The following is a 15,672-nucleotide window of genomic DNA, read 5'->3' on the forward strand; positions in this document are numbered from 1 at the left end:
ATTCCCATTACCAGCTTTCACTGGTATAAGCGAACAGCATTGTGATGTACTGTTTTGCTGGCAACTTTTAAAGGCTCTTCGGATATTTAGGGTTTCCTGAAATCCCGTGGTCCGTAAACTTTTTTGGACGACAGTACATGTTCATTTGTCTGTTGATTGCGACACACAGTGCAAAAGTTGCCTAGAATAATAACAAAAAACAATTTGATAGAAGTGTGAGAGTTCCTTTAGTTGCACCAGTGAACCAAGTATCTGTATGCGTTCTGGGAGTTGGCCAGGTCGTTTCTGAACGTAGGTCAACTCAATTTTCGAATTGGGCAACATAAATTTGGGGCCAGGTCAGTTTTGAACCTGGGTCAACTGAATTTTCGGATTGGGCACCAGCGTTTCTGTTATTTCAAAAACTTCAAAAGAGTGCTTCTCGATTACCGCTTCTTCGTTTTTGTTCAAATGTTTGCCTCACGGCCGTATTTTTCAGTAGCAAAACACACGGTATCTTCAGTAGCTTGGTTCACACAGGCGTTGGTAAAAAGCGACAGAGGCACTTAAGTCTACTTAAGTGCATCATTCTGAGCGTGTGGACTATATCAACGTCCGTTATCACGTGACATTGTCACATGACGTCATAACTTCGTTATGTGACCTTGCAACTTAAGGTTTTTGGTGACGTCACTATATCACATGACGAGATCATTAGGTCTTGTGCTCGAATTGGGCAGTCAATTTTGAGGGTGGGCCACGCAAATTTTGCGTGTGGGCCAAGTCAGTTGTGGGAGTTGGCCAGGTCGTTTCTGAACGTAGGTCAACTCAATTTTCGAATTGGGCAACATAAATTTGGGGCCAGGTCAGTTTTGAACCTGGGTCAACTGATTTTTCGGATTGGGCAAATTCAATGGTGGAGGTGGGCCACCCAAATTTTCGGTAGGGCCCAGTCAATTTTGGTAGTGGCCAGGTCTACTTTCAACGTGGGTGAACTCAATTTTTGAAGTTAATTTTTTGGGTGTGGCCCGTGGCGTCCGTCCGACGCTGTGGCTGTTCACTGTGGGATTTGCAGTGCGAGCCGCAGCAGGTCCAGCGCCGGGAACGTGACGTCATCACTTGGTCACGTGTGTTGGGGTACCATCGCCGGACGCTCGCCGGATTTTCGGCTTCATGGGCATATAAGACTTTCACATTAATAAAATAAAATAATTGACCTCCTCTCCTCATTATTGTATACGCGAGCTGCTGCACATACATAAACTTCGCTGCCTGTAGGCGATATCGAGCAAACCAGGCAAACAAACGATGTCATGAGTTATGTTGAATAATACGAACCTTGAAATGCAATGTTGCCGCGGAAATGAAGCGAAAACAAAGTGGTACTCTTTTGACCATGTTAAAACAAACACTTATCCTAGCCTAACTCTTCTATAATGCTCATGGGAGGATGGTTCACACTTTTCGTAACCATCCTTGTCCTGGCCTTTAATATTTTTAAATGGCATTGCTAATTCGGAAGTTTCCAAACAGCGATTTTGTGCACTGCGATTCGCCTGCTATAGTACCAAAGTGGGAATTCTGCGTATTGTATTCATGAGCGCCCTTCTCCGTCAAATCTCAGGTCTTCACACCTACTGATCAATTCTTGCGCAAAGTGCATTATTCTTGTGTTCGATTGCTGCGATTTTAGTTTAACATAAAGCATCTGCAACGTGGCAAGTGCCGATGTACTCCGTGGAATGTACACCTTTATACCTGCAGAAAACGAATCAGCGCGCACTTGTGATTCTAGTGCCACCAATCAATGACGCGACGTGTCCACTACTGATAGCATCCAACCGGGACCTCAAAGCGATGCGACGTGCCGTTCAGATGAACGTTTATCAATTGTTATGCAATGAATACCGGGAAAGAAAATCGCACTCGAGACGCGGAATAAGGAAATCTTAATAGATCTAATTACTTCGCGTCCCGACTGCGGAAAAAACGGACAAAAGAAAGAGAAAGATTTTGCGAGTAACGATGGGCATGGCTGTTTCTTGAGAGGGTGCCTAAAAACATAAAAGCACAAAATGGTGAAAATCCTTTCCGAAGAAACATACGTAAGCAGGGGACAAGTGATTGAAGATAAAAAAAATGCACTGATCTCTGCCGCTATGTGCGTTTGCTATCAACGTTGTAGTCATACAACTATTAAGCAGTGACCTTGCGCGTAAAATCCACCTGTCGCCGTTGAGTCTCCAGCTTTTTTTCCAGCTGCTGTGTTTTCGGGAGACAAGTGTTCGAGAGACACCGTGGAATCTATACCGCTGTGTATTCTACCGCTACGCCTATCGACTTGAAATAGCTTCGCCGCATGACATCATGTCATATTATTTGATCTCGCAAACGAACTCTTTTTATTTACTACGAAGTGCTGAGAAGTCTTACAATTCACGACCTGTGGTTTGGTCTGCAGGCTTAGATAATGTCAGTCGCACTTGGATTGGAGTTCAGTGGCCGTCACGGTATGCCATTTGGCTATTAAAATAATTGGGTATTGTGGCACAAAAGCAGCTGATCGAGGCTACGATGCGCCAACCACAACGATGATTTTATAGTGAGAAAGGTAAAGAAGAGGTAAGAAAGAAGTTCGTGGAGCCTTTCCAGGGCCGTTCTTAGCGTAGAAGTGACCCTCTACGCTAAGAACGGCCCTGGAAAGGCTCCACGACCCGCCGCTATCGTGTCGCGCTGCTAATCACGGGATCACAACCTGGCCGCGGGATCAAAACCTGGCCGCGGCGGCCGCATTTCGATGGGGGGCGAAATGCAATAACGCTCGTGTCATGTGCATTGGGGGCACGTTAAAGGTCCCCTGGAGGTCAAAATTATACCAGAGTCGCTCACTACGGCGCGGCTCATATTCAAATCGTGGTTTTGTAAAAGCCCCAGAATTCATTCATTGAAAGGCTCCATGTTATACAACAGGAACGTTTGCAGAGCTCAATTCAGCGCTTCGCTACAGGAACACCAAATTAAACGCACGCATGGTGCGCAGCGCTGAGTAAGCCCACCTGTTCTAGGTCAGCCTTGCGGTCGGGTTCGGCCTGCGCGGTTTCTGCGAGCTGCTGGATGAGAGCGCTGTACGTTTTGGACCACTCGAGGGTGACAGCCTTGTGCAGGGGCGACACCAGGTCCATGTAGAACCGCGCCCCGTCCCCGATGCGCGCAGCTGCATCCTCGCCCTGGTGCAGGCTCATCGAGTACAAGGCCCGGTTGGCCCCGAGGCTGGCGCACTGCTCGTGCACGCTCTCCAGGTAGGCGGCCCACGTGCCACGCACCTCGGTCTCCAGCTCGCGGCTGTCGTAGCTCAGCTGACGCCGCTCGAACTGCGCGAAATCGTCATCGTCATCATCATAATAATCGTGCACCTGCCACTGCAAGGACAACCTTTCCCAGTGACAACTGCTCCACGGAGCTAGGAAACGACTATAGGATGGGGGCATGACGCCAAACAAATAGCATAGGCAAGGCAACGTCTTCTGACGCTGTTGCTACTTCCTTCGGGGCCCGCTTGCGAGTTGACTTTTGGGAAACTGCCCGTGTTTGGTTAGCGGGATTTTTATTGCGATAGCAATTATATGGACACCCCAAAGCGGATTTCTGCCGTCGGCGTCGTCGTCGCCGTTGCCGTCGCCGTGAGGATCCGTATGACATCAACGGCAATGAAATCGTCGCCGCGCTCCGGACGCTGTATGTGCGAGTGAAAGGGCGCGAGGGACGCGCGCTTTCACGGGGAGCGAACGCACGTCGGAGAGCAAACGCGCGTTCGGCGCCGTGCTCCCTGAAGGGCTGCAGAATTAAGCGTCTCTTTCCTCCTTTACAATCACCATATATAGAGAGCAAACGCGACTTCTATCGCGCGAAAGGCCGTGGGGGGACGGGAGGAAGGGAGGAGAGGCGACGTTTAGCTGCGGCGCCAAATGCGTATTTATATAAAAAAAATCGCAGCATATCCACGAAGTGAATGATGATGAGTGGGCGAAGCACCGGGGGATCATTCGGATAAACCACAGCTACGGACGAGAGAGAAAGAGAGCGCGCGTCGGGAACGAGAGAAAGAGAACGCGCGTCGGGAACGAACGCCCTTGTGCACCGCAGCGTAAAGACCCTGCACCTAGCTACGGACGAGAGAGAAAAACGCCGGAAGCGTTCTCCGGAAGCCGGAAGCTGGCTTCCGGAACCGGAAGCGGAACCGGAAGTGGAAATGGAAGTGGGAGTCGGCTTCCGGTTATAGTATACATATACATATATGTGTATATATGCGTATACATACATACATAGCGGTCTCCATGCCAACCAGAGCTACGGACTTACACCATCTAGTGAACACTTCATAAAACTACATGGATGGATGGATGGATGGATGGATGAGGCTGAACCCTTTAAATCGGGCGGTGGCATACGCCACCTAGCCATGGCTATTAACATAATTTGTACTTTGTGGTGGGTGAAATTTCACCCCTGCCTTAATTTTATCCACAAATCAGATAACCTCTGTTTGGTTATTTCTACCCGCTTAAAGTCTATTTTGCCTTCACTGTCCCTAAACCCCAATGCTTTGAAAAAATCAGCCCCGTTGCCTTGCACTGTAGGGTTAAGCCCCTTACAGAAAAATATGAGGTGTTCAGCCGTTTCCTCATCTTCTCCACACGCAAGGCACAACATGTCTATACCTTGGTACTTGACTCGGTACATCTTAGTCCGCAATACTCCCGTCCTGGCTTCAAACAACAAAGAGCTTCCCCTAGAATTATCGTAGATATTTTCTTTGGCAATTTCTTGCTTGAAAGTTCGGTATATGCCCAGTGCTGATTTCGTCTGCATCCCTGTTTTCCACAGACCCCTCTCTGTTTCCTTAACCTTTTTCTTAACCGCTGTTTCCTGGTTTGCACCCCTCCTGCAGTCCAAAAATTTGATTGACAGTTTTCTGGTCAGCTTCCTCCATTTTGTATCAACATTCCTCATGTACAAATAACTGAAAACTCTCCTTGCCCACCGCTTTTCTGCCATCTCTCTCAATCGCTCCTCAAATTCTATCTTGCTGCTGGCTTCCCTGCCCTCGAATGACGTCCATCTCATGTCACCCTGTACCCCCTGATTTGGTGTATTTCCGTGTGCTCCCAGAGCCAGTCTACCTACCCCTCGCTGCTTAACTTCCAACCTTGCTCGAACCTCTGATCTCATGCACAGGACCGCATTGCCGAAAGTCAAACTAGGGACCATCACCCCTTTCCAAATCCCTCTCACCCCTTCGTACCTATTGTAATTCCACAGTGCCCTATTTTTCATCACAGCTGCATTTCTGCTACCTTTAGCCGTCACATATTTTTCATGTTCCGTTAGGTACTCAGCCCCATTGTTTATCCACACTCCAAGATATTTGTACTTATCCACCACCTCCAGCGTAACCTCCTGTATCCTAAGCTCGCTGCCCTGATTATCATTAAAAGTCATGACTGCCGATTTTTCTTTACTAAACTTCAAACCTAAGCTATCTCCCTCTTTACCACAGATGTCCATTAATCTCTGCAAGTCTTCCTTGCTGTCAGCCATAAGTACAATGTCATCTGCATACATCAGTCCCAAAAGTCATCTGCATACAAGTGGCTACCACTTACGCCATCTATTGAGCAATTCATAAACTAGAGGTGGCTACATACTACTACTACTACTACTACTACTACTACTACTACTACTACTACTACTACTACTACTACTACTACTACTACTACTACTACTACTACTGCTACTACTACTACTACTACTACAGAGGAGAGAACGACCCACACCCTAAGGAGCTTCGCCCCTAAAACGTTGCGAGGCGAGAAGGTGGGTAAGATTTCCGACGCTGCTCGACGAGCGTCCCATTCTGATCTCGTCGAAAACCTCCGAGCCGCCCCCAGAGGCACCGGAAACAGTCACCAACGCCGCGAGCGTTCGGTCCGAATGCGGGCAAAACACCAACGGCGTCGACAACAGTTCTGTGCGTTGCTGGTACTGCTGCATGTCCAAGTATACAGCTGATAAAACCACTATCCTTACTCCGTATAGCTCTCTACTAATTTGCTATCGCAATTGATGCTTAGCCTTTCGGGCGAAACTGCGACAGTCCAAGTCAGAGCTGCCCGCTTCGGATCTATCGAGTCGTCGGCCTGCACTGTTCGGCTCATTTGTTCCCCACTAATGCTCGTGCTTGCTTTAGATTTGTGTGATGATGCTTCAACAGCGCCGCACAGGTGACAAATTGGAGTTGTTTTCGATATACGTTCTCGATTATCGGCGCAGTATGCTTAACGAGAGGGTTTGCTCATGTTTGCCGTATCCAGATCGAGATAGCGCCCAAGTGTATTTGCGTTAGCGTTAGCGTTGACGTTTTGCTCCATTCCGCTATTCGAAACCACTACCTTGTGCCACGCAGTGCAGCCTTACTTTGCGTTAGCGTTGCGTCGGACGCTAACGCTAACGCAAGCGTTTTACGCTGTACTAAAGCTCACTATTGTTTGGGCCTGGTAGTATTTAGTAACGCACTTGTCCCGATCAGCCCTAACCATGGAGGAAGGAAAGCATAGGAGAGGCCCCGGCCAGCAAGGACGTGTTGGAGAAAGTGTGGCGGAGGTCACGTGCCGTTTTTCGCAAAGGAGCACTAGGACTGGTAGCCCAAACGTCAACGTTGCATTAGCAACCGTGCTTCTGAAGCTCTTGCTGGTGCTCTCGGCCTCTGAAAAGTTCGATAAGATTTTCTCGCTCGTGTCTTTCTCGCAGCACATTTTGTTGGCGAGAAAATCTGATTTGGAATGTGGTGTGTAAGCTTGAAAGTTGTGTTTTGGGTCTGTGAGTGTGTCAACCAGCAACAGATACACTCAAGCGTTCACGGCGCGCGTTCTCGTCGTCGTCTTCAGCGTGCCATGGAAAAACACATGAGCGCGTTAAACATGCTACAGAAGTTTCGTAGGCTTTGTTCTGACGCACGTCTGCCTCACACACTTCCGGCGGCTCGTAACAATGCAAGTTCAAAGCTCGCACCTATCTGCTCCGGCGAGCTGATTGGAGGCGCAAGGGGAGATGGCAACACTAACAGGGCTGCACTTCCGGCTTCAAAAACATGACGTCAGGGCCTCTTCTATTTTGTTCTTTTCCTCCATGGCCCTAACCCAGCACTCTACTCCGTACTTTTTGCGCGCTCGTTGGCTAGAAATCCCCGCTTGCGTATCGCGTGGTGGGCGCGTAGCCTTTAACTTATTATTTTATGGCCAGGCTTCAAAGTTTTCACGTGACGCTGTATCCGTCTGTTTCCACGCTTGTTCAGCAATAGCCGACTCCACCGGATGCCTGCAAATCTGCCATTCTCCTAGCTACACGCAATCCTCCGCCGCCCTGTTGAAGCCGGTGAACTGTTCCACACATGTGACGTAGCAAGATCTGCTTCTGCCGGTTACACGACATGCTGGCTCTGTGGCAATGACGTTTTGCTGCAAAGCACGAGGTCGGGAGTTCGATTCGCTGCCGCGGTAGCAGCAGTTCGATGAGAAGCACGGTGTAAGTATCTTTTACCGTGATGAAGGGCGGTATCATTCTTTTGCCCAGAGCAGCCAAAGACTGGAACGGCATTTCCCACAAAATCGCTACTATATCACCTCGTCACTAAGCTTCATGCAAAGCGTAACAAGTGTCTTCATTGTGACAGTTATGCCTTCTGTACAAACCCACCCGTTATCTTATACAATAAATAAATAAATAAATAAATAAATAAATAAATAAATAAATAAATAAATAAATAAATAAATAAATAAATAAATAAATAAATAAATAAATAAATAAATAAATAAATAAATACCTCCTCGTGGGTCTTACAGGGTCCCTGAAACAGTTTGTCATACGCCTAGACACAGAGGTTATCTTTCAAAAAGTGCTTTCTCGCAAGAATTTTTCATCGTGCTATAATAACACAGGTACGAGGGGTTAAACATTAGCCTCCCGTCAAGCCGCAGCGTTCCCCCTCAACCTTTACACCGTGCGGCCATCGCTGTGTGCCGCCTCCTTCAAGCGGTGACGCAAAGGTTGGCTGCTTCCGGTTGGTTTGAACAGAGTGTTTACCCGTGTCATACCGCAGTTTTCCTCGTTAAGCCTTGGCTACTATAGGAGCGAAATTTCAAGACGAGCTTTGCGCGAACGATGGAGACGCGGCGGCAGTACGCGGAATGTTTGCTGCTTTGCGCTACATGACGCGAAAGAGAGGCGGATGCCGCCGCGGGCGTTCGCCGCATATCTGCGGGGATATATGCAATGTACACCCGCCGTGGTTGCTCAGTGGCTATGGTGTTGGGCTGCTGAGCACGAGGTCGCGGGATCGAATCCCGGCCACGGCGGCCGCATTTCGATGGGGGCGAAATGCGAAAACACCCGCGTACTTTGATTTTGGTGCACGTTAAAGAACCCCGGGTGGTCCAAATTTCCGGAGTGCCCCCCTACGGCGTGCCTCATAATCAGATCGTGGTTTTGGCACGCACTAAGGCTAGAGCTGCCGATAACTTGTGAATGTAGTGGAATGGGCTATTTATGTTTCTACTCTAAACCTTGGAAAAAAATTAAATCAAATACACTGATATCTGGGAATCGAACCCACATCTTGAAAGCGATCTGTGACGTCGACAAAGGAAGCGCCAGCGCGGGTCTCATCTTCAAAGTGATCTGCGATGTCGATAAAGTGCGCCGAGTGCCGGTAGCTTCGTATGCACTCAGTATTCTAGTTCGCCTTGAAGCGAGAGGCAACACGAAAGTCAATTCTCTCGCTGCTGCTGCGGCGCTTCCTCGCTCCAGCGTTTTGTCAGCGAGTTCCCGCGGTCATCGAGCGCGATGTGTTCATGTTTACCTGTGCGCGCGTGACACCGTGCTAGTTAATTTACTTAGTAACCGAGTGTTACAAGTTTAGAGGGTTGATAAAAAATTAAAAGTACTATCCTAACTGTCCACTAATTTGCTATCGCGAGCAATGCTTCCCTTTTGGGGCGAAACTGCTACATTTTATAAGCATTTATTCAATTACACGCTTCACGCGAAGCGCCTAAATCTGTGACTAAATGATCGGAAGGATCTACCTTACCGACTAAACACATTTGTTACACAATCGTCAGAATCCTTTCAGAGTCCCTATAGGAAACAAAAATGAATGCATGAAGGCCGAAGTGCAAAAAAAAAACAAAAAAAAAAACGGTCATGCACTTATAATTATGTGCAAGAACACCAAGTGGGCGAAATGAGTCGGTTGGGAGAACTGAACTACGGCGTCTATCGTAGAAACATTGATGCTTTGGACGCTAAAAGGAATGTAATCACTTGCTCCGGTAAATTATAGATGGGCTGCACGCATTTTTCGTCTGACGCCTCTTCCAAATGTTAAATTTACACTTAGCACAGAACAGGTCAGAATTTGAGCGAGTGCGTGTATGTGTCAACTAAGGTTGCTAAGCACACCAGCCTTTTGTACAACTGTTCTGCATTTATGTTGCAAATCCAGAGTATACGACTTCACCATGCTAAGAGCCGGCTAAGCAATCACAGTGCAGGCGCACAAAGCCTACCATACTGGAACAATGACATCACTAATGAATAAGAGTTTTAGTGTTCATTGTACCTGCAACCAACCAGTTAGAGTGGACACCTTGCCCAATCTGGGAACTCCAGCGAATTGAATGTGATTTTTCTACGTTTTTTTCCGCGGGCACTCTGGTAGAAAGAGCATCTGACACTTCTGTGCGACGTGTATATATACAGGGTGTTTCTGCGAACACTTTCAAAAATTCGTAAAGGTTGCTTGTGGCAGATAGCACAATTTTAGTCCATGAGCTGGTCTACTCGGAGAGGCGGACGTTACTTGCACAAGAAATTGAAATGCATAATTGAATAATTAACAAGCACTTGACTAATTAAGTTTTTAACTAATTACCTAATGGTCCATATTGCAATTTAAAAATTGTAGCCGTGAAGTTCGCAAGGCGGATCCACTTGGAACGAATTCTCGGGATGACACCAGTTTCGAGATATTAATTCCCGAACTTTGCGGAGGAATGCATTGGCGTTCCAGTTAGCTTCCTAACAAAACGTCACTTTATGCATTAAAGCACAAAATTAACAGGAACGCCAATGCATTTATCCGCAAAGTTCGGGGATTAATATCTCGAAACTGGTGTCATCCCGAGAATTAATTCCAAGTGGATCCGCCTTTCGAACTCCACTACTACAATTTGTAAATTACAATATGGACCATCAGGTAATTAGTTAAAGAATTAATTAGTCAATTTTTGTTGATTAGTCGAATATGAATTTCCATTTTTTGTGCAAGTAATGTCCGCCTCTTCCAGTAGACCAGCTCAATAACTAGAATTGGGCTATCTGCCACAGGCAACCTTAAATAAATTTTGAAAGGTTTCGCTGAAACACCCTGTATATATCTTGCGGAGAAACAGCAAATTTAATATGGAAGCTTGTTAAGAGCTAAAACGTCGCCCCAAAATTTTATGAAAAATGCGATATCTTTCTGAATTACTAAACTTCAAATTTGGAGCAGCATCATTTCTTGCCAGCAACAATAAGTATGCGTTAAAAGCCGGAAAGCATACTTATCAGAAAATTTAAGCAGTAACAAAAAAAAAAACAAATAAGGTCACAAGTGCGCTTTGCAGTTTATATCAATAAGTAACACAAATTATAATATATACATTGTGGCACAAATATTGCTACGTCGCCTGCAACTGTCATTCCCAACGTATAACTTATTACTCTTTGCTCAATATACGTTAAGTTTCGTAATCTGTGCGATACCAATCGTGCGGCTTTATTTCAAAGCGTTTGATGAGCAGCTGCTGCCCAGCTAATTTTTATTGCGATATAAAGGATATGGACACTCCAAGCGCATTTCTGCCGTCGTCGTCGCCGTTGCCGTGATGTTCCGTATAAAGTCCAAACACGACAGAACAATCGCAGCGCGCTGTACGCTGTATGCGTGGGTGAAAGCTTGCGAGGGTCAGCGGACGATCGCGGCTCAATCTCGCGCGCGCGAGGGAAGAAGGCGGGGCGGAAGCGCGCCGTCGTCTATCGAGCGCGAGGCACGGGCGGGAGGCGACGGATAGGGGGGGGGGGGGGGGGGCGTGCGTTTTGCTGCGTGGGCTGCTGCTCCGTATCGTGAAAGCGATCTGCGATGTAGACAAAGTTTGCCGAGTGCCGGAAGCAGCGTATGCACTGTGCTTTCGACGTTAACTTCGCGTAGCAGCAGCACGAAGGTCTCTCGTAGTTAACAGCACGAAGGTCTCTCGCCATTCGCTCACTGCTGCCGCCGCGTTTCCTAACTGCAGCATTTTGACAGCGAGTTCCCGCGGTCATCAAGCGATATGTGTTTACCTATGCGCGCATGACACCTGTGCTTGTTAATTTAGTAAGAGAAGGTTTGCAATATTGTGCGGCCGATAAAATTACTATCCTTACTTCGTACAGCTGTCTACTAATTTGCTATCGCAATGAATGTTTCGACTTTCGGGTGAAACTGCGACTTTTCATTTTTTGTTTGCTAACCAACGCATGCAGAAGGCGTATGCAGCACCACGGCGCAATACGTTTTCAGACAGGAAAGTAATCTATGTTTGATCCTGGTACTGTCGGTATTTCACCCACTCGGCACTGCTGGACTCAAGAGGTCACTGCGGTTCAAGGATACTCCACAGTGGCTCCCGAACAAAAAGAAAAAAAAAGTCTTTTAGCTTTCGACGTCTACTCAAACGCACAGGAGATGACGCGCGCTTTTCGAGCCCCTCGTCGTGGTGTGAGCCGCCCAAGAGCGTTACTGAGGCGCAGCGTCTTCTTTAGCACAGGGGCGGTCATCGCAGAGTCAAGGACGCGAGTTTGAGCCGAGTCCCGCGTGAGAAAACGGTGACGACGCTTCAGGCAACGTTGAATCCGCACTATAGCCAGCCCTAGCCAGCTCGGGCGTGGCCACGGGTAGGCAATGTGCGCAACGCCTTCTGTATAACGCCTCTGTGTGCGATCCTACAAATGATGAACATGAATTAATGATCTCCATTTCTAGATACAAGATCGGAGTTACGGAGCGGAGCCCTCTATTTCATTCCCATTCAATTCGAGAGAGTGGAAATCTCCGTAATTTCACTTATTCTAACTCCTCGGAATGGTGAGAGTGGCGAATCTGGGTCATTACATTGTTCCTATTCCAATAAAGGAAACGCTTTCTGTATAAGTGTTTACTACATGCGCTTGCATGCCTAGCGACGAAAAAAGTAAACAAAGAATTAAAAAGCATATTTTGAAATCTTATAAAAACAGCAATAAATGTTACGTACTATTTCTTCGCACAAGAACAAACACGTTTTGTGGCGTTTTACCTCTTAAGGTGTTACCGGTAATCTATCTTACTAAATATTCCCAATAAAGTAAAATACAAATAATTTTACGCCGTGTCCGCCGTAGTGGATGAGCGCTGTTATTTCAGGAAGAAGCAGGCAAGAAAAATATGCTGGTGGTCTTCAAAATAGAATTCTGCTGTGGTAGTAAATGAGTTCAGAGCCGGAGGAATCGCTGAAGTCTGCTGTCGTTTTTTTGTTTCACATTGAGTGGCACATTACCGGGTATCATTTTGCAGCCCATCTCTCTGACCGCCTGTTATCGCGCTTTCCAGAGATACTCGACAGTGTGCGATAAACCATGGTGCTCTGTCCAAATCATCGTGAACTCGCACAGTGTGCAAGCCGCTAGCACCGTTTTCGTCTGCATCCCTTTGTCGCAGGTCTCTTACTAAACCGAATAATTCTTCACAGATTGACTTCTTATCTAAATGTCAAGGAGTTCACTAAAAGTAAGGAGTTAGCTAACTTAACTCCTACACTAAACGTGAAGGCAGTAAACGCTAGGTAAAGTTACTCTACTTAAAGGCACTTCAACAGTTGTAACGAAGAAAGGTTTCCGGGCCTTCGGAAGTGTAGAATGTGTAGAATATATGCCGTTGTTTATAATTGCCGCTGCAGAGGTATAGTCCTTTATAGGGAGATATATTCAAATAGGCGTACTGAGAAAAAATTGAGAAAATATTAACTTGGCTGAGTCTGGTTTAGTCTAATAGGAAAACTTACCGGTTTTCTAGTCTCTCCTAAAATCAACACTAAGCGCTCCGTGACTATGTGCCCTTTCAATTCTAACACCATTCCTAAATCTCGGACTCCCATTCCATATACTAGACTGGTTCTATTTATTTCATTCAGCATTCCATTCAGGGTGTGGAAAATGTGGAGCGACTTTGGAATCATTCCAACTCCGGGGCCGCAATTGTGGGAGGTGCGTTCTCAACGCACTACTCATTTTTGTTTGTCGATGTTATTTGCCTAGTTCGTGGAAATGCGGAGGTGTGTCCGCCATCATGGGACGGTCCTACTGTTCTGGCTTATTCAGACGTTGTTTCACGTTATTTCTGTCAAACTTTCGCAACTCACACGGAAAACCTTAACTGGCCCTTATTTTGATTTTCAATCTTGCTCATCCGTTAGAAGCTCTGCAAGAAACAAAGGCTACCACTGTAAAGGCTCTACGCTGATCAGTAGTATCACGGTGTCGTGATAAAGTAATTCATCAAATGAGCGCTTATGAAACCAAGGTCAGTCAGCCTACAGAGCTCAATTTAGGCTACAGGGCTTCTTTCACTGCTTCCGTGTTACTTACACTGTGTGTCCCTTTTTGAGAGGAGGACAGTGTTCTCAGCGTCCAAAAGGCTACGAATAGGCCACATCAGTCCAATCGGTCAATATTACATTACTGTCAATTAGCACCGGACAAGGAGCAAAATACAGCGCTCTCAACTTAATCAGGTCAACCCTAGACGAAACTTATTGAGACTGCAAATTATGTTGTGGTTACACTGCGAAACGAGAGCTCCGTGCGAGATTTCAGAACTTACAAGGCACTTGTACAGACATAATCACCCAATCCATAGAAGGACGTTTTGGAAAGGTAAGTGCTTCAACCATTGGGATATATTCGGAGGTGGTGGGAACTTGTTTGACACTTGCAGACTACTATTAACATACATTGCTGGTACGGGTACTCCGAAGCTCTTACGCGCATATCTTTCGCGCTTGTAACGCAATTTACGCGCGTCACAGCAGCTGAAGTGTACATGAGTTTAATGATTTATGTTAGTTAAGAAACCTTATCTCGGGTGCTCCTATGAAAATTAGGGGTGGGCGCATATGCGAAATTTCGAATATGAATCCAGTAATACACACCAACCATTCATATTTGTATTCGAAAATGAACTATTAGGCATTTTGCAGTATCGAAACTAACCAAATATTTCGCAACGACCGGCTGTTAATGTCGGGTTACGGTTCATCTGCTAAACAAAGTATCGCAAGTTACCACATGTAAAACAAGGACAAACGTTTTTGAAGCAATGAAACAAAATGGGTAATGGAAGCTGCGTTTTCAGTTTCGTGGCGGAACCCTACGTGAAAACCTGTGGTTTTTGATTATAGTCTGCAATTTAATATTTCTTGGAGTTTAGCTATAGTATCAGTTTTATGTTGTTGGCGCAACCAATAGTGGCCCCAAAGTCAGGAGACGACGATTTGACGTGCCGAGTTGAAATCGGTCTCCACAGCCACCTCTGTCTATACACCATTGCCTGTCTTGTAAATATTGTAAATATACATCTTTATATATGACGCCCGCAACGTAACAAATTGGTGAGAGGTGCGGAGTACCCACGACAGACAACAACGGAGCTCCGCAGTGGTCGTCACCTCGGTCAGATCAACGCCTACAACCCCGATTGTTGTCGTGGCTCAGGTAAGACTGGATCGCCACATATGAGCGTGTAAGTGCCAACAACAAATGTGATCCTACGATTATGTTGGCTAACTTGGTCTTCTACCTACAAGGCACGGCGAAGGTGTGGTATGACAACCACGAGGAAGAGCTTAACGGCTGGCACACGTGCAAACAGAAGATGAGGGAGTTGTTCGGCCATCCCGCCAGTTGGAAGAGCGCCGCAAAGAAAGGATTAGCGACCCACGTCCAAACGTCCATGGAATCATACTTCTCTTACATCGAGGACCTGCTGGCTCTGCGCCGCAAGGCCGACAGCGATACGGCCAATTCAGACAAGGTTGGACATGTACCGAAGGGGATCGCTGACGATGCTTTCAACCTGCTCATGTGCAAAAATCACATGAACACATGAGCAAAACAGGACATCATAAAAGAGTGTCAACGCTTTGAGCAGGCCAAGAGCCGCCGCATTGCAACGCCGTTCGCACGTCTGCCGAACACAGCTGCGACATCCTCTTGTGACGACAGGCTAGGAATGCAGCGACCATCATCATCAGACGACCTGGCGCGGATAACACGGCGAGAACTTGAAGCCATGGCTCACGCAGCCTTTCTTTCCTGCCCCAGTGAGCCAAAAAAACATGCCTACAGTGCCATTTGTGCAGGCAATCGTCCGCGAAGGACTCGCTAATCTTTCTGTATGTAGTTCATTCTGTATGCGCCGTTGCCGCTTCACAGCTGTCTAATGCTTCTCGCCCAGCCAATGGTCTGCGGTATCCTGCACACTACCGAAATCCAGCCGAGCGGCGAACCGCAGATGATCGG

General features: G+C 46.9%; 1 protein-coding gene across 3 annotated transcripts in view; it reads right to left on the reverse strand.

The window, feature by feature from the left end:
* LOC119444217 (uncharacterized) overlaps nucleotides 1-15,672 on the reverse strand; it is a 68,963-nt gene that overhangs the window by 6,550 nt on the left and 46,741 nt on the right. For 2 of the 3 annotated variants that reach the window (XM_049663211.1, XM_049663210.1), the window contains exon 9: nucleotides 3,036-3,350. The exons of the other annotated variant lie outside the window; for it this stretch is intronic. In XM_049663211.1, coding sequence (XP_049519168.1) covers nucleotides 3,036-3,350 — 315 coding nt within the window. The remainder of the gene's footprint in view (nucleotides 1-3,035; nucleotides 3,351-15,672) is intronic. 3 annotated transcript variants of the gene reach the window in all.

The sequence above is a fragment of the Dermacentor silvarum genome, chromosome 3 (assembly GCF_013339745.2).
Source record: "Dermacentor silvarum isolate Dsil-2018 chromosome 3, BIME_Dsil_1.4, whole genome shotgun sequence".
Lineage (NCBI taxonomy): Eukaryota > Metazoa > Arthropoda > Arachnida > Ixodida > Ixodidae > Dermacentor > Dermacentor silvarum.